This window comes from Pyxicephalus adspersus, chromosome Z, assembly GCF_032062135.1.
Source record: "Pyxicephalus adspersus chromosome Z, UCB_Pads_2.0, whole genome shotgun sequence".
Classification (NCBI taxonomy): Eukaryota; Metazoa; Chordata; class Amphibia; order Anura; family Pyxicephalidae; genus Pyxicephalus; species Pyxicephalus adspersus.
Window position 1 is genome coordinate 84,800,650 of NC_092871.1, and position 20,068 is coordinate 84,820,717.

The 20,068-nt window shown below is 41.7% G+C and overlaps 1 protein-coding gene across 1 annotated transcript in view; it reads right to left on the reverse strand.

The window, feature by feature from the left end:
- The window catches only part of GTF3C3 (general transcription factor IIIC subunit 3), a 31,207-nt gene extending 26,011 nt beyond the window's left edge, over nucleotides 1–5,196 (reverse strand). The window contains exons 1-5 of the mRNA XM_072429800.1: nucleotides 5,048–5,196; nucleotides 4,477–4,620; nucleotides 4,132–4,228; nucleotides 3,206–3,393; nucleotides 2,992–3,115 (exon numbers count right to left, since the gene is read on the reverse strand). Coding sequence (XP_072285901.1) covers nucleotides 2,992–3,115; nucleotides 3,206–3,393; nucleotides 4,132–4,228; nucleotides 4,477–4,578 — 511 coding nt within the window. The 5' untranslated portion in view covers nucleotides 4,579–4,620; nucleotides 5,048–5,196. The remainder of the gene's footprint in view (nucleotides 1–2,991; nucleotides 3,116–3,205; nucleotides 3,394–4,131; nucleotides 4,229–4,476; nucleotides 4,621–5,047) is intronic.
- Between the last annotated feature and the right edge of the window lie 14,872 nt (nucleotides 5,197–20,068).

The window sequence follows — 20,068 nt, forward strand, 5'->3', positions numbered from 1 at the left end:
ATATATATATATACGTAAGACTTCTACTTATCCCTATACTCCTATATATACCCTAATGTACACCTCACACCATAATATACCTAAACACACTATGGATTATAAACATAGCCTTTACTACCCAAACATTGGAACTAAATCCGTTGAAATTGACTGTATAATGTTGTTTTGAATATATCTTTATTGTATTTCATGTATTTTGAACTGTTTGTTGATATATCTGTATTGGCCCTTTACACTAATCATGATTTTATTGCATATCTCATTTATTGACTAATTAATCCTATTTGCCTATATAGATTGTAAACCGGTTCTTCTTGCCATACATATATATATTTTCATTGTACTTCATACATACTACTTCTAGTATACCTAATCTCTATTACCCCTCTCTTTATTGGACGATCAATATAGCCATATTTTAATCCTCCCTTTTCTTCTAAAATATCTTTACAAATATCTAGTTTCCTGTGCCGGCTGCCAGGGCTTACAGGGGACGGGGTGCCACCTCCTGTGGCGCCCGGGTTCCCACACAGGCTATCTCTAGCCTGTGCTTGGCTGTATCCCTGTCCTCCGTATGAGGCAGGGTCAACTCCTAGGCTCGAGGAAGCCACATCATCGGCTCCCCCGAGCACTATCAGGGCCCGGTCAGCGTGTAGGGGAGTCTTGACTTCTAGTCCCTCACGCTGCAGGCGTGCATGGTCAATGTGGGCGCGCACCTGCAGCGTCATACAGGGGACGAAAGTCCAATGAATACCCACATATAATCACTCAAATCACACTTCAGTACTCGTCTGGCGATGCCTGACATGCTAGAACGTTATACCTCCTATACTAATAATTGCTGGTAAGCTACCAACCATTATGTGATCTTATCCTTTCATGAAATACTTGTTTCTTATTCCTTTTTCTTTTACTACTGATTTGTACCCCTAATACCGAATATATTTTTTTACCACATGCCTTTTATTTTTATTTTTTTTATTTCTATATTATAAACAACTAATCACTACATGCCCTATATTCAATGCTAATACAATCCTTATCTTTACAATCATCACCCGCAATTTTGCCATTGCAAACTTATCTCAATGGACAAACGCCCCGATATGTCTCTACAACAACAATAGCAACTAATTCCACATTAGCAATTTTCTTACCTTAGATTAACATCGTATGGTAAGTTATCTTATCCTCCTTATTAATTCCCCTTTACCCATACCACTACCATACGTCAATTTTTGACATAACCAATTATATCTTATAGGTTAAATAATAACATACCTAAAGAACTAAACAGTATCCGTTTGCATATGTTATCTTTGGGTAAGCGATTAATCTCACTCTTCTATTTATCACTGCTACCTCCATGACCCCATTAACCCCTCTAATGTTCTCATATATGTACTTTATCATCTAGTGACTATCCTTTAAATAGTTCATATATCAGAAATACTGGACTGGATTCATCTTACATACTCATAACCCCCTACCTTGGCTCCTCTGTCAGGCACATTTTTCAACATCCTAATCACACTATGATAGTACATGTTTTACATTATAGTAAAGTATGTATTATCAATTACAATGTTACAGCCCACCAGCATTACTATTGGGAACCTTCTGTACCAAGCATCAAATTCCAATTTGACCTTCCCCTTAATTGTAAGAATCATATGACTATTAGTCTATACTTTTTAATCATTCAGTTTTCTATTTAATTATCTCTAGACCATAATATATATTTTCTATACTTGCATTGATATATTATAGTGATATGCAATATAATCATCAATATCTGTATTATCTCATATTTTATGATATTCATTAACCTGTAATCCTCCTGTATGTGTAGACCACTAACTGTATAAATTCACGTAACCCTGAGGAAGCCCAACCCGGGCGAAACGCGTTGGGGACTTATACGGTCATATTATTACCATCAATTTTATTTTTTTTGTTAGTACCATCCTGTATAAGGGATTACCCTACTTCTGTGATTTATAACAGACCTAGGAAACACAAAATATCTGTATACGCTTTATTTCTTATGTTTGTTTACATGTATGAAGTTATTGTGTATGAATTTAATACATATGAATACAATACATTTTGATTTACTACTTTTGAGCCTCAGACCGCTGTCTTTGCCCTCTCTTTGCTATTTTTTGAAAATATATCCATACAATACTGATAATCAGAAAATACAACATTAACTTAAGACCAGTATGGTTTCATGACTTCGGCCAAAAGAAAAGCCACACACTCTCAACAAGGAAACTTTTCCCTGCTCCTTCTCCTTTCCTCTGACACTGTTATCTCCCCCTTCTAATACAAATCATGGCTCCATTAGTATCAGTGACACTGCTCTCTCTTGATTTGCTTCCTATCTGTCTCACCGCTACTTTCAAGTTTCTTTCAATGGTAAGCCCACTCTCCTCGCTGTTGGTGTTCCCCAAGGGTCAGTCCTTGGACCGGTTCTCTTTTCTCTGTACACCTCCTCTCTCGGTAGTCTCATATCCTATAACCTCATCACACGCACGGCTCCAAGACTTTTCTAGAGCTGCCCCGACTCTCTGGAATGGTTTTCCCTATCCTATGGGGCTTGCTCCTACTTTCTGCTCATTTAAAGAGCCCTAAAATCCAACGCTTCTACCTCACCTACCCGTCTTCTGCTGTGTCCTAACCCTTGTGTGATATTTCCCCCACCTTTTAGATTGTAAGCTCTTCTGGGCAGGGTCGTCTCCTCCTCCTGTGTCACTGTCTGTAATTTGCAACCCTTATTTAATGTACAGCGCTGTGTAATATGTTGGCACTATAATACAGTTTGATGACAATAATATTTTATTGGTTTTTGCTTTGATTGCAGCACACATTCCCCTTGGTATCATTTCGATAAACCTATACAATGTCACAACATTTATTTCCATTCTGAGTTGCATACATTTACCCCCCGAGGGCATGTGGTCAAACCCAAACCCCCGGAGCGCATACCTTGTCGTATGATTTCCATACACATCATGATGGCTTCTTCCCGCTCTCCCCGTGCAAAGCGAATGTTGGCTTCTCCCATGAGACCTCGGAGAGCTCTGGGGAGTTTGCTGCGCGGCCTTTTAGCCTAAATTGCAAAAAGCGCAACAGGATGAATATTAAAAAGAAGAAAACCTAAAGTGTATCATTCCTCCACATGCAGTATTTGTTATCTCACCTTCATCATTTTCTTGTTTTCTCTGTCCAGTTCCATTTCCAAGGCAAACACGTCCCCAGCGGATGGCTGCTCGGAGTCCTCCTCCCCTTCATACTCCTCGTCATCCTCATCCTCCTCTCCGTCATCTTCTCCGAGCATTGACGCAAACGCACGCTGAACAGATTTGCTTACACCATCGGAGGTTTCATCTGCAATACAAAATTCAATGGGCCTGACGGTCACATTAAAAGAGTCAGGGGTGTAACAAACGTTGGGTACCATTGTGAATTTTAGGAGCCTGACAATGACACCCCAACACATACTGATGCGGGTCCTGCAATGCTATCATGGATACACTTGTACCAGGGTCCAACCTTGGGCCCCTGGTATCCCTTGGCATGAGGTAAATTCTCATATGGTTGGGGTGGAATAGGGGAAAACCAGGGGCAGATATAGGGATCTGCATAATGGTTCTAGACCTTCCTCAGCCAACAGGCAGAGCCCAAGCCAGTTCTTCACAGAGGCCCACTGTTTCTTACATCTACCCCTGGGGAGTAAATACCTAATTTATCCCCATCTCCTTGTATTTGCCCCATTTGTGTGAGCAGTGGTCCATGCCATGGGGTCACAGCTCTCTGATGTCATCACCCAGGACCAGCAGTCCTACCTCGTATAATGGAAATGTCAGGGGCCCTCTAAATACCTAGAGCAACGGAGAGACCAATCCGGCAGCTCTGCATTGCAAGGGATCACTCACAACTCCAGGGGATTTGTACACCCCGCCACCGGCCAATCAGTGTTTAACCCTTGCAGTGGTACAATGAGAACCAATCAGGAGTGGCTCACAGTCATGTGACCACTTTGAAAAGTTTGACAGCATCCCTCTGGGGGTCCAATACCCCCAAATATTCACCGGGCAGGAAGTACATTACACATTAGCACATTACCGGCATCATCAGGGTCTGGGGTGCTGTCCAAATGATGCTTAGATGTGGACGGCGCATTGGGATCTTCTCTGTCTTCATTCACCCGTTTAGATTCACCCTAATTCCAGAGAAATTAAATCTGATTTATCATGTTATATTCATACACCAAACAATACCATGAAGAGTACAAAGATATCACACAGACTGCAGACATAGTACAGGAGACGGTCAGAGACTGCAGACATTGTACAGGAGCCGGTCAGAGACTGCAGACATAGTACAGGAGACGGTCAGAGACTGCAGACATTGTACAGGAGACGGTCAGAGAATGCAGACATAGTACAGGAGACGGTCAGAGACTGATACCTTTCTCTCTTTGGCTTGCCGTTCTTCTCGGTGTTTCTCAAATTCCTCAAATGAAATTTTACCCTCTAAATAGTCAATGAGCTCAGGACTGAAGCCGGACATTGTCAGAGGAAGGAAGAAAACATTTTCTAGGGGCCAAAATATCTGCAAGAAAACAATAATGTAATTATCATCCAATGAAGCAAAGACATGGAACCCCCAGGGCCTTCCTCTGGCTGGGAGCTGCTGGGGGTGACAACAATGGACCCTGGCTGTGTAATTTGTGCTGTTGTTGTCTCCATCAGCAGCCCATGTGACAGAGTGACAACACTGGGGGACATGAGATAGAGCGTTGTCACCCTATAACAGGAAGTGGCAAGGCTCCTCAAGGCAGGATCACCAGGGATGATTTCTATTTATTGATTGGTTACAACAAAAACAGCACCAACCCATAGAACACAGAACCCTCATTCCTCTCATAGGTAACCCCCATTGGGGTCTATACAGGGCAATCCCACCCAACCCCCTATTGCCCGCATAGAGTACAGCGCCCCCATTCCTGCAGGCGCAGTATTACCCCGCCCCCTCTCACCCGCCACTCTCCTCAGCACGGAAGACGCAGTTCCACGACAGTGGGAGGAGCCGGATGTGACGTCAGAGACCTCGGAGGGGTTCAGAGTGATTGACAGGCGTGATGACGGTCTCCGGATGTGTGGTGCTCCCGGTGTGCCGGTTGTTGGGGGGCACGGTGGGGGGATGGAGAATATAAACTGCTGTGTTAGCTGTGCAGAATGTCCGGCGGCGGGGCGTTAGATGTGCAATGAAGGCGTGTCATAGTATGGGGGCGGTGCTGTCATTCTGGAGGTGTGGGCGGCCCTAAGTGGACTGTATTTGCATATATTTACCTGGGTAACGCCCGCATGTCACATTGAGTCTATTAGAATGCCAAGCGGTGAAATGGGCGGGGCCAGAGTCAGGCTAGAGAGGGAGGGGCTAGGTGACACTGGATTCCCTTCAGCCTGGAAAGGAGGCTGTGTCAGATTTGCTGCAGCTTCTAATGAACATTTGAAGAAGCTCCCAGTGGTCAGTAAAAACAGAGGGAGCAAATTTCAGGTCAGGAGAGGACCGCAGATTATTGAAGGAGGGACTGGAGGCCAGATATAATGAAGGGGAGACCAAGGAGCAGATTTAAAAAAAGGTGAAGCTTGGGTAGCGGGGGCAGTTTTAAGAAGGGGAGGCCGGAGGGGGCTGCAGGGGGTTATATTTATTAAAGGGCAGGATGGAAGGGGCAGATGTAATGAAGAGGAATTATAATAAAGGTGGGTCTGGAGGGCAGATTTAGGAAGGGGGGGGGGGGCAGTAGGAGCAAAAAAAAGGGAGGGGCAAATTTATTGAAAGGGAGGCCAGGAGGTATTAAATAATAGAGGGGAGGCAGATTTAATTAAAGGTAGGAAGGGGCATATGCAATAATGAGGAAAGGCCAGAGGGCAAATTTACTGAAGGGGAGGCTGGAGGACAGATTTTAAGAAGGGGTGGCAAGCAGGGCAGATCTAATGAAGGGGAGGCTGGATGCCAGATCTAATTAGGGGTAGGCCAGGGGCAAATTTAATGAAGGGGACGCTATCTGCCCCATGTGCCCAACCTTAGCTATAAAAATTATGACCCCACAGAGGGTAAATATTGGGTGGGCCCTGTGTAGCTCCAGCCTCCTGATATCACTCATCTCCTGAACAGGGGAGGCTACCGAACACCAGATTCCAGCAGCTGCAGATTCTCCATCTCTAAATTGTTTACACATAGCAAGAAAATGAAATCTGCAATTACTAATCCAGTGAATTGTGTATATTACCCGTCACCCGCTATAAACACCCCTCGCCTCCGCTCTGCCGCTCCACCCCCCCCCCCGTATTCCTGCACCAAACTAGGAAATTATCCAGGACCCCATCATCACCGAGACCTCAAATAACAGGATTTTCGGAAAATGGAATGGTGTGCACTTTGGGCCCCCACTTTATCTTTGTGAAGGGCCCCATGATGTCTCAAACTGTCACCTCTTCCAGTAAGGGATTTATTGAAGGGCTGTAGGGCCGTGCCACAGTAAGTTACTAGTGAGCTTTCCTATTGGCTGGTGGTGGTAAGGGGGCCCCCATGTGCAGCAAATATGGCTCAACTATGGCTGAGGAGGAAGAGGACCTGTGACAACACCTGCTATACATAAAAACAAGGGAATGGGGACAGGAGGGGGAACCGGAGTTGAGTGTTTTCTGAACAGCACCCGTTGAAAAGAAAAGGCCTCCTGGACACAACTATTGAACAAAAAAAAAGGTAAACCAAGCCAAGCATAGATGTGAAGATTTAGAACAGTGATCGCCAACCGGTGGTCTGCGGACAACTGGTGGTCCGTGAGAAGATTTCGGGGGTCCGCGGCTCTAGTTGGTACACCCCCAAGTGGGGCCAGGAGAAGCACCCTGCCAGGGGTCGCACCCGTTAGACCCACAGACCACATCCCCCGTGCAAATCCCTGGCTCAGGAAAGTGGCGGGCTGTGCTTCACAACACAACCCGTCCACTCTCCCATCGCAGGCTCAGCAGGTAATTTTAGTGGTCCGTGGGACCAAAAAGGTTGAAGACCCCTGGTTTAAAAGATTTTAGGGCCACCTGGTCCACCATTGACCATTGCAATGGGTAATAAGGGCTGGCAAGCTTCTATAAATTGCCTATGTACCCCTAGTTCTATTCATAAGAAGAGTTTGTGGTCTATACCACCTTCAGCATTCAGAAAAGACCACCCGTGAGAAGTAACATCTCCAAGATTGGGTTAAAGTTGGCCTTTAATTGGGGAACCTTGAGGGACATTGGAGAAGCACTGGAGTTCCATGCAGAGCTCAGAGGCCATCACCTGCAGGTTCTCAGTAATTTTGGTAAGATAAAGCCACCTGGAAGTAGCCTCCAAGTACATTAATTAGATGCCCCAGTCCTGCCATCTTTAACCAGGGTTTCTCCAAAGGTTACAAGGGGTTCCTCTATCTGTGGATGACCTCCCATTTGATGATTCTTCTGAGGCCATCGCCAACAGTGGAGCCATCTGACACTAATTATCTTTTAAGTTGTCTAACGGTGGCACTCCTTCCACCAAGGTAAGAGATTTGTTCAACCTGAACCACAGAAAATTAGCTGTAGTAGAGGATCTCTGAGACCTGAACATCATATCAAGGGTTCCTCAGGGGTAAAAAGGTTGGGAAACGTTGCCCTAGTCCATGGTTTGGTGTCTTCTCTCCTCCACTCTTTGCCTTCTCTCATCTCATTCAGAAAAATCCAGGGAAACTATTGATCGGACATACAACTCTAATTTTGTCCGAGAAGCCCATGGCTCTCCTCTTTGCTGCCCTACATCATGAAATATCTTAGGATTCTCTCCAACCAGATTTAGTAGCACACGTCCATGTAGATTCCCAAGCTAGCTGAAGTTTCTGAACAGCAAGGCAAACATTCTCTTGGACATAGCTGTTGAGTCTCTGAGCATAATGGAGGCCATAGATGTGGGGGTTGAGAAGGTCTGAGAACCCCCTGGCCTACTATTGACTTTGTCAGCTGACTTACATAAAAACAAGGGAACAGAGACAGGAGGGAGAACCGGAGTTGAGTGTTTTCTGAACAGGACCCGTTGAAAAGAAAAGGCCTCCTGGACACAACAATTGAACAAAAAAAAAGTAAACCAAGCCAAGCATAGATGTGAAGGTTTTAGGGCCACCTGGTCCACCATTGACCATTGCAAGATGGTGATAAGAGCTTCCAGGCCTCTAAAAATGTAGTTGCCTTATAGATCAAATTGTTTTTGCACCCCTAAACCTATTCATAGGAAGAGTTTTGGGGCCACATCCCTTAAGCATATGGAAAAGACCACCCCTGAGAAGAATCTTACCTAAAAGATTGGGTTAAAGGTGGCCTCTAATTGGAGAGACTTGAGGGACATTGGAGAAGCTCTGCAATTCTATGCAGAACTCAACAGCCCTCACCTTCAGATTCTCAGTAATTTGGGTAAGAATTGGATGGATGGAACTCCAGTGCTTCTCGAATGGCCCTCCAGTATTGCCAGTTGGAGTCCAATAGTGACTAATTTGTGGAGGTTTCTTTTTGAAGATGGTCTTTTCTGAAAACATAGGGAAGTGTAGACTACTGGCCCACGAGCATTGTCAACTGGCCCATCATTGGCACTGCCTGTTGACATTGGAGGTGATAAGAGATTGTAAGCTCTTCAGGGCAGGGTCCTCTCCTCCTATATGACTGTCTGTATTAGTCTGTCATTTGCAATCCCTATTTAATGTACAGCGCTGCGTAATATGTTGGCGCTATATAAATCCTGTTTATTTATAATATTAATAATAATAAGAGCTGCCAGGCCTCTAAAAATGTTGTTGCCCTGTAGATCAAATTGCTTATGCGCCCTTAGTTCTATTCAAGGAAGAGTCCACACCAATTTAAGTGTTCATAGAGGACCACCTCTGAGAAGAAACTTACCACCACAAATGAGTTAAGGTAGACCTCTAACTGGAGAAAGTTGAGGGATGTTTGAGAATGACTGGAGTTCCATGCAGAACTCAGGAGCCTTCACTTGCAGATTTGCTCTTATTCTCAGTAACTGTGATAAGACGAGGTCACCTGCAGAAAGCAACCATGTAGGTTTGAGTAGATGCCCCAGTCCACTGATTCTTCTGTCTGCCATTCTGCCTTCTTTCATCTCATTCAACAAATGTTATTGAAAACTTGTGATAGAACAGACAACAGGTTTTAAGTTTCCGAGGGCTTCCAGGCCCACCGGTGCCATTGCCTGTTGACATTAAGTGTGATAAGGGCTGCCTGGCCATCTACAAATATTGTTTCCTTGATTTGCACCCCTAGTTCTGTTTGTAGGAAGAGCTTTAGGGCCTACACCTCCTTTGGAAAGGACCACCTCTGAGAAGAACCTTACGTCCACAAATGAACCAAAGTTGGCCTCTAATTAGAGAGACATGAAGGGCATTTAGGAAGCACTGGAATTCCATGCAGGGTCCCCTTACCTGCAGATTCTTTTATATTCTCAGTAAGATGTGGTCACCTGCACAAGGCAACCAAGTAGGTTGAATCTAACCAAAGCCCATGTTAGATGCCTTCTGTTTGCCACCCTGCCTTGTTTCATCTCTTTTAGCAAAATCTGGAAAAACTCTTGATGGAGCAGAAAATTCTCTTTATGTCCCAGAAAACCAGAGTTCTCCTCTTTGATGGCCCGTTCCATGGATCATTCTTGGATGTTCTCACAACCAGATTGAGTTGACCAGAGCCTGGTGGGATAATCCCATATAGGATTGTCAAGCTAGCAGAGGTTTCCGAAGAGCAACTGACCAAAAGGAAAGATCTCTTGGACACAGTTATCAAGTCACCAAGCAATATGGAGTACATCAGGCCACACATGAAGGTTTTGAAGTTCTAAGGGCATCCTGGCCCACTGCTGACGTTGCCTGCTGACATTGGGTTGATAAGGTCTGCAAGACCTTCTACAATTGTTGCCTTAAATTGCTTGGTGCACTCTTAGTTCTGTTAGTATTAAGACTTTTAAGCCTGCACCTTTTGGAAAAGACTGCCTCTGAGTAGAATCTTACCACCACAAACGAGCCAAAGTTTGAGTCCACCACCTCCACCACGCTTCGGTTGGGAAGTAGGTCAAATGAATGCCACCCACCCAAACTCCCTGATCAATGGCCCAACCAAGGTCAAAGCCGACTTACACAGGCCATCAAACATTTCTACTTCCTGTTGCCATTTCCAGAACAGGAAGTGAAGAGAAATGTCTTTTGGTGCAAGGTCTCCTTCCAAGTGACCCTGTCCTTCCCCTCACCAAGGTTTCTTTATAAATTGGGGAAGCATGCAGAACTCGGGACCCCTCACCAACAGACTCCATCATATTCTCAGTAATTGTGTTTGCAAGTAGGTGGAGTAGATGCCCCAGTCCATGGTTAGATGTCTTCTTTTTGCCACTCTGCCTCCTTTTATCTCATTCAACAAGTTCTGGGAAATATCTTGGTAGAACAGACAACTCTTATGATGTCCTAGACAACAACAGGTCTCCTCTTTGATGACCTTTTTTCCACGAAACATTCCTGGATGTCCTCCCACCAGATTTGTTTGACCAAAATCTGGTGGGACAATCCCATATAGGATCCCCAAGCTAGCAGAGGCTTCCAAACAGGTACAAGTCAAGAGAAAAGGTCTCCTGGACACAGCTGGTAAGTATTTTATTACAGTGTATTTAATTTTACTGATTAATATTATTTTTTTATTTATATAAATTCATTATCATTTACAAGAGGCATTTTTAATAATACACATATTTTAATAATGTATATTCATTTTTACATAATTCTTTTAGCATATGTTAAATACAATATAATGACTTGGAATTATGTCGCTATCTTGACATTTTGGATTTTTGGCATGACAGTGAGTTAGTTATTGCAGTAAATTGAATAGTAAATCTAGGCAATAGGGACAGCTATTCCCCATTCTCACTATGGGGATTTGGCCCAAAATGCCTGGGTGAAATTGTTGTTTTTAATGTATAAATCTCAGAAAATTTCCATGCACTATTATATTACAAAACATTTTTTAGGATAGATTGCAGTGACCACATTTTGCCACTAGAAGTCACTGTTGCATTAAAAAGTAGATTGGTTTTAGCATTCAAACCTTTTCAACTTAGAAAAAGATGTTTTAATGTATCAAATGTACCCAAAAAGCAACAATGTAATCATACTGCAGATAACCACATCCTTATATGTAATGTCTGCATTAGTTTTTTATACTTTCTACTTTATTTTTGTATTGACCCTACCCTACCAGTAGTTCACTTCCTTTCTTAAAGTGACAACACTCACTCAAAATACTGTATTAGAACAACAGAAAGATAACCACTCCTCTTCTTCTCTATAGATAATATATCTTCTCTGCATAGATAGGCAGCTTTCTTGTACCCTAGAAGATAACTGAAAATAATGTAACTGATAACATTTCTCATAGAGATGTAATGGTATATTTACAAACCAGAAGGGACTGAAAAGAGTAGTTCACTTTTAGGGTTACCTTTGGAGACCTGAACATATGTATTATATATATATATATATATATATATATATATATATATAGCAATAGAACACAATGCAAAAAATAATGAAAGGTGGGCACAAGGGTAGATGGCAGATCAAGGAGCCCAGGGTTGGGTATATTCAATTAAACCTTTTTACAATGCTTCACACCTATATATATTGGCTGCATTCCCATGCATAAAGAATTGATGAATTTAGCCATCTGGGTCAATATATTCTCTCTGCCACCCTACTAAAAACACAGTTAGGTACATACCTAATGGACTCAACTGTATGTTGGCATGTGGTGCCAATTTGGAATCCATTGACCCAGCTAAATGAGACCTCATAGTCATCTTTGGTCATTAAGGTCTAGATGTTCCAAATGTCACTAGAACTCAGCTTTCCTTGACATGTGAAATTAAATTAGTATCCAATTTTTTTTTAAATTTAATAAAGTTTTTGCATATTTTACATACAGGACATAGAACACAACTGTTATAAACTATATACTACAACATTCAAAACACAGTAAAAAGAAAAATACACAGAAAATAAAAACAAAGAAAAAGAAAATTATTCTTCTGCCCAGTAGTCATATGAAAAACAAAAAAAAACCACAGCAATTGTGTAATACTGCCCTACGGAATTGGTTTTATATATGCAGGCTGTTTAACTGAACACATCAGGTTAACACATTCATCATACCCCATGTGCAATATTTGAACCATTCATAAAATTTGTAGCTTTCACAAAAACATTTCTCAATGCATTAATTACATTTTGTATCGTAGGTGTGATAACACAGTGTGATCCTCTATATCTTCAGCTACGTACACACGTCCAATGGTTCATGCCCGATAATCGGCTAAGGCCCGATATCGGCAAGAATTTGGCATGTGTACAGTGCCTGTCGTCCATCGTCCGAACAACCGTCCTGGCAGATCCATGGATGACAACGATCGCACAGCAGGGTGCTGCTCGGCCGTTCTCCCCTCTCCATAGAGCAGAATGGTGCTGTATGTACAGAGCTTGTTCATGCATCATGCAGTCGTTAGAAAGATCGTGAAAGATCCTTTCCAACGACAATTATTGCACGTGTGTATGCGGCTTTCCTCTGGTTTCAGCAGGCATTATCACTTCCTATGACCCAAACAAACACAAAGATGTACAGACAATGGAATCACTTGATTTGTAGAAGTGTTTAAAAAATATAAAACTCTATTCCAGAGTTCTTTCACTCTTGCACAACTCTATAAATAATGTGTAAATGAAACACCTGATGCATCACATTTTGGACATGACCTGGAACTTCCCATAATATTGGCATTATGTCCTTGGAACAATTTATATGCTCTTTGCATCAACCTAAATTGTGTCTCCACTTCATTTACCACATACTTTCGTACTGTAAGATATCCTTGTAGAATATGGTCAACCAGATCTGGTATTGGAAAATCCTTTTGACAGAATCGTACATTAGTAGTAGGCAATGGTTTAAGAAAAACTCCTTTACAAAACTGTTATATTATGGAAATAGATGTAGAAGATAAAGTGAATAAAGTATCAATAACATTCCTATGTAATGGATGTTTGTGGGGATAGGGAGCTATCAATTTTTTATAATATGTAGTAATTTGTAAATTATACATTGGATGTATTGGCCATGTCGGTAAAATATTTTTGCACTGAAGCACCGTTTTGGAATAGGGTCTATACGTTTCCACATCGAGTCAATCCATTAGACAACCGGACCCTTTTGTCTTCCACACTTGGAACAAAATTCGGGACAAATTCTGGATTGCTCATGATAGGCAAATACCTGGAAATTTGTGTGGGTAATCCAAATTTACTCCTCATTTCTCACCAGGTTAATATTGTATAAATTGTACTTTAAATGATTGGGTAAACTACTGATTTTACAATGTAACAATGCCTACCATATTCTGTTCCAATTCATAGTTAGAATATTTGGATGTCTTAGACAGCCAGTCTATGACATGTTGCATAAGACATGCCAAATTGTAGAGCCTTGTATTGGGAAAATTGATTCCTCATATATAACTTTGTCAGGAAAATGTGGCTCCTTTTCCTTGCCAGAGAAAAGTACTGAATGCCATATTAAGGACGTTAACAACCTTATGCTTAAATAGAACGGATTGGGTATACCTTGACGGAAAACCCCATAAGAGTATCTAGTTTTGGGACAAATGATTTTATGAGTTTTAAATTGGAGTGGTTTAATGTTAGCAAATAAAGTAAGTTTTATTTTATTGTAGATGTTTTTTTTGTTCTTGGTAAAGAGGAACTAAACTAAAAACTGCCCAAAAAAAAAATACACTTACCTTCAATCCCGCAGGGCAGTCTGATAGATCTGGGGGTGTCTGGCATCGAGTCTCGGCATCAGCCCCGGAGCCGGCGCCCCAGGCGCCACCATCTACATCTCTTTTTCCGGGTTCTTTATCCTACGTCACCCAACCCAGGTGCGAAAACGGGGATGGGAAAAAACTTGACAATCTCACTGCCCATGGGTGAGATAGGCAAACTTTTCTCTAAACGCGAAAAGGAGCACCCAAGAGCCTCCCCGAATGTGTGACATAGGTATCCAGGGAGGCTTTGCTCTCCCCTTTATTGGGGATCCAGAATTTGGGGACGGTGCTGCACCTTGCACCTGCACTTAACAAAAAAAAAACCACACAAACAACAGAATTTTTACTTTACATGAAAGGGTTGTCTACCCTTTTATGTAGCGTGAAATTTCTGAGTTTAGGTACGCTTTAGGTTTTAGTTTTGTGGTTTTCCACATAATTGTTTCTTTTCTATTTGTATCAGGGATGTGGCCATGTTAACTAATACAGGTTGGATGTTCTAATGATAATTACATAGAAGGGGAATAGTTTGCATAGGATACAGTAATTTAGAAATAGACATCATTTTAATTAACTGCCTTCTTCCAAAAAAGGATAGTGACAGATTTCCCCATATTATGAGTTATCTGATTATGTTCTGGATAAAAGGCGAATAATTTAATTGGTAAATAGAAGAGGGTTTTTTTCCCAGGTAGGTTTTTTGTAAATCAGATATTATAAATTGGGTTTTTGCCAACCACAACTTGGTACATAGTAGGTTAGGTTGAAGAAATACACAAGTCCACAAGTACAACCACTAGGGAAATAAATATCCCAGATATAAAACCCTATAAGACATAGTTGGTCCAGAGGAAGGAAAAAACCCCGGGTACAATTTGCTCCAACAGGGGAAAGAATTCCTTCCTAATTCCATGAGGCAATCGGATGTTCCCTGGATCAGCAGTCTTTATCTTTACTATAAATCCCTAATCCCCAGTTATATTCTGTGCTTTTAGAAATCATCCAGCTTTGTCTTAAAGCAATCTATAGTAGTTGCTGAAACTACTTCCTGAGGGAGCCGATTCCACATTTTCACAGACCTTACCTTTGTAATGACCTTACAGTGAATAATTGGGAAGAGAGTTCTCTATATGAACCATTTATATATTTATACAGGGTGATCATATCCCCCCTTATACGTCTCTTCTCAGGAGAGAATAGATTCAGTTCAGCTAATCTCTCGTCAAAGCTGAGCTCCTCCATTCCTTTTATTATTTTAGTTACCCTTCTCTGCTCTCTCTCCAATCCCACAATGTATTTTTGGCATTCCAATTTGATAGTGAAAGTATCTCACTTTTGTTAAAATTTATTTTTAAACCAGATATCACACTAAACTTAATAAACAAAAGCTTGAATCTGATTAATAACTGTGGAAGGTTTTGTCGTAAAAAGTAAAATGTCATCTGCAAAATATGTGTCTTTGACTTCCCTCTTTCCTATTACTACCCCAAAATATTCAGGTGATCCTTTATTAGAGAAAGAGTCTCCCAAACCCCAGCCATCATTCTCAGGATATCCACACCATGAACGTCCATGAAGCAGAAGATGTGAGATACGTAGGACCAAGGGGGTCAAGGGGTGGATGGGGGTATCTGAAAGGCAAAGACCATTTGTCTAGGTGACCATGCAGATTTTTACCAAACCTCAACATATATAAATATATATATTGGCAAATGTCTTTGAACCAGTTGCCATAGGGCAATCTTTTTTAACCTTTTGGGGAGACTGAAACCTATCATACTCATTATATCAGTGTCTCTTGGCCTTTATACCATGAGGGAACCTTTGAAATAACTTTTAGGTCTTCATGGAACCCCTTCTATTATTACTATATCCACAGCTAACATTACATTAGTGAGATGGTCATTGGGAAGAATTCCTCTTACATTGCTGGCTATTGAGAAGAATGTCACCCAAAAAGATCATTGGTGTCACCTATACTGATCTGACAACTACAAATTGCTCATTGTTCAAGAAACCTTTGTAATCTCTGGAGGACCTCTGGTTCTAAAACATTGCTATAGGGTTATCTTTGACCTATAAGTGCATTGTGCATGGAATGCCCAATAGTGACCCTATGGAGCTATCTGACAGCTAGATGAGCTATCCGACCCTATCCGGCTATATACGACAGCTAGATGAGGTACAAACCTGTGTTCATCAAGCACTCGCTATTTTCAATCAACAAAAAATGTCCATTCCCAAATAATGCTCAATTTATTTATCAAAAATATGAATAAAAATTTGCTCAGTGATGCTTTTCTGGATTTAAAAAAATTGGATTTAATTCCCATGACTTTATATGTATGCAGATTTCTCCAGATCCCTTAAAAACGTCTTTGCTTTCTATATATCTGCATCGCCAATGATGCCTATGCAGGACTGCAATGCCATGCAGGATCTTGTCGCTCCCATCACCAATGTCCCCCCTTCTTCTTCCCAGTCCTCACGGCTACAATTAAAGGCGCTGCATAAAAACACGCCGCGTACCGCCATGAGACCACCCTAAGAGAGCGATTGCCTACAGCAGCTTTCACCATATTATCAAGTTGGGAAAATGAGGGGATTATAGAATTACACGATACGGTCAGCGCCAACCGAGCATTTACATTCGGCTTTATGTGAAAACCAAAACATTCCCGCTAATTAAACATCATTTGGGAAGATTACAATTCACCCAAAAAAAAAAAATGTGTAATCTGCTGTGTTATTTCTTCTCTCTTCCACATTCGGAGATTTGCTTTGAAATTATGGATAATTTTCCAATTGTATTTACGGGGAGAACTCAGCGTTTTAATTATAGAATTCTGGTAGGTTTCAATAGGCGTTCCCGGCGGCCGCAGCGATTGGTGGCGATGGGATGTATTGTGTCTAAGCGTTCTCCCTGCTGGAGGCTTTATTCGGGGAATGTTATCATTTTAGATCTAATTACAGAGCAGGGAAAGTTTGACGCTTTGGTCTTCGCCGATATTGTTCCTTCGGTTTCGAAGCAACAATGGAATGTAGGGAGTAAACCATCAAGGTAATATTTTGGGGGGGAGGGGGAGTCCTAAGACCGATCGTTTGGCTCCAGTTCATATCCAATACGTTGTAATGCTTGTTTCCAACAACGTCTTCTGAATACAAAGTCATTCCAACCTTTCAATTTCTAAATTTTATCCTAGAAATGGTCTTTTTTTGGGGTATGGTGTCCTGCCAAGGGCTACAAATAGCTTCATGTATCATTAATGGGTCAACATTTTGGAAAATGTTGGACTTTGGTACTATATAGGTATCCAAATCCAACCTTTATTGTCATAAATTGCAATTTACCAGATGTGGTTGCTGCATTAGTGTTCTCCTGAAGTTCCTGCTAGTGCAGGAGTGACAACGCTCAAGTGCTGTACTGTATCCATGGAGGAGCGTTGTCATTGTAGGTCTGGAAGAGTTTTAGGACTGAGGAACACTTCCTCTTCTCATAAGAAAAGTGATTCTTACTTCTAGATTGTAAACTCTTCTGGCCAGAGTCCTCTCCTCCTGTATCACTGTCTGTATCTGTCATTTGCAACCCCTATTTAATGTACAGCGCTGTGTAATATGTTGGTGCTACATAAATCCTGTTTATTATTATTAATATTAATAATAATAATAGTCTACAGAGAGACCTGGCAAAGATTTTCCCCAAATGTGAGCTACTATTTACTGCTAGGAAATATCAAGCTAAGTGCAGGAATTGGCTCCTGCAGGAGAGAGACCAAATCCCAATTTTGTAATGAGCTCCTCATTCCACCCTTCTCCAAACTGGACTCATCCACCCCTCCATGGTTCTCTACTGACCAAGATCCAAAAGTACTGGGTCCAATTTATTTTTTTCGTCCCCTCACTGCAAGTCCTTTGCTGCTGCCTGCACCTAAGCATTAGGCACTCACTGACTTCCATAGGATTTCTATTAAAAGCCCAAAGTCTATGATAGCACAGGGATTGTTAGACCCCCTGGGGTCCTAGATCTAGGTTCTCAGGCAAATGTTAAAAAAAATACACAATGATTTACTAAAGTTGGAGGACAGGTGAACCAAGACATCCAATCACAAGAAGAAAAGCCTTGGTCATCTTGGACCCAACTCCACAACCTGTGATTGGACAAATAAAGGAGAAGTTGTAGGCTGATGGGCTCATCTCTCTTCTCTTTTCTCCTGGCAGTATGCTTGTCAGCAAATCAACTGACTGGCTCCTGTTGATGCTTCCTTCTCTACACCCTGAGCTCTGCTGTACAGGGACTATAGGAGGCTGATACTAGGTCACTTTTACAAGCTCTAACAAAATATATATAAAAATGTAATAATGAATCATTCATTTGTGTGTTTTGTATCTGCCTAGAGTGCAACTACACCTATTGAGAAACACTTATTGAAGGGCTGCATTTGGACCAAAAGCAGGCTGCTCTGTGCTGAACCAATCACTTTGCACACAGACCTCACCATCCTGGGGCATAATCATATGCAGCCAATTGTATGCAGCCATTCTCACAGATGAGCCTATGGAAGGTTGATCTGCCAGAAGGCCAATGACTACATAAGAGATTATAAAAGAGAAATTTGTCATTGGACAAAGTTTACAAAATGGTCCAAAAAGCCTAGATTGGAGGCATTTGGCGTATTTACTTTGGCTAGGATCTGGTCCAGAACGTGGACAGGATGTACAATAAAAGAATCATTGGATATCTCTATGACCACAATCCAATATGGCTAACTACCATCCACCCCATCCCCTGCCTCCTCTGCACGCTGTGGCCTCACTGCCTTGTCTCTCTCCCCCATACCCAACATTCCAATATTCCAATGACTCTCCAGGCTCCTCCATCTTTATTATCTAATCCGTGTCCCCCATGCCCACCCAACGCCACGGTACCATGGCACACGTTGTATGTTGCTCTGTTACTATGTGGAAACATGCAGCTAAATGTGCTTGCCCCATCGGCATAAGTTTTTAGGATCTTGATTGGCACACATTGCTGCAAATCCAACTTCCTTTCCTAATTTCTGAAGAACACTGAAAAAAGGAAAGGTAATATAAAAGTAAACTTTGGGGGATCATTCTAGCACATGCATAGCCATTTATTGTAAATATGAACTCTACCTAAAGAAACTTCCATCACTACAATGACAACTTCATGGTATTTTGGGGGGTTTCCTGATGGTGGCACCAGTGGGCCATGTCAGTGACCATGTGGCAAGGTGACCATGCAGAAGCACAATCAGAATATGGGGATAGAGCGTTGTCACCCTATAACAACGAGGAATTTATGGCAGGAACACCAGGGATTATTTTATTAAAAGCTACAAATTAAAAAAACTTCAAGGGCCCTATTATTTTTTTGGAGGGAGTAATAATGCAGAATGCAAGCTGATGTGCATTGCCTTAATTTAAAATGAATGGGCTGCCAAAAAACGTAAAATGCCCAAAACAATCGACAATGCTTTTTTAGAACAGTAGTATGCTGCGCCATGCTGAAACACATAGTGTGTTGGCATTTAAAAGAATGGCACCACAACCCATGTAATGTTGCATGACTGCAATACTTGACATGTTGCAACCTATATGGGATTTTGTGACTTTTACCAATAAATAAACCAAATGCATAATAAGAACAAATCTTAAAAGTGAAATTAAAAAACAAAAAAAATGTTCTTTTTTATCTTTCAGTTTTTCTGTTACCCAGAAAAACACCGCCAGCTTGAGATGTGTTAACACAGTAGGTTCAACCTAGCACATCCGATCAGCAGGACGCCATACGGCGTAATTATGCTTCGCTGCCTCGGGTTGTACAAGCAACGTACATTATATAGGTAGATTAGGGTTTGCACAACAAAATACAGTGCCCTCTCTCTAAAGAAATTACACACCATAATACATAGCAATATCAAAAAAAAAATTGTATGCTTCCGCATTTCCTTCCTCATAATATATTCCTTGACTGCCTCTATATGTTCTTGTGTTGGCTCATTTGCATTTGTATTGTGCCATTGCCTGGATGGGTGCTAAGGTCAATTGGAACTCAAGAAAAGAGGGGGGAAATTTATGCAAAAGTGTTGATTGCATTTGTATGTAATGA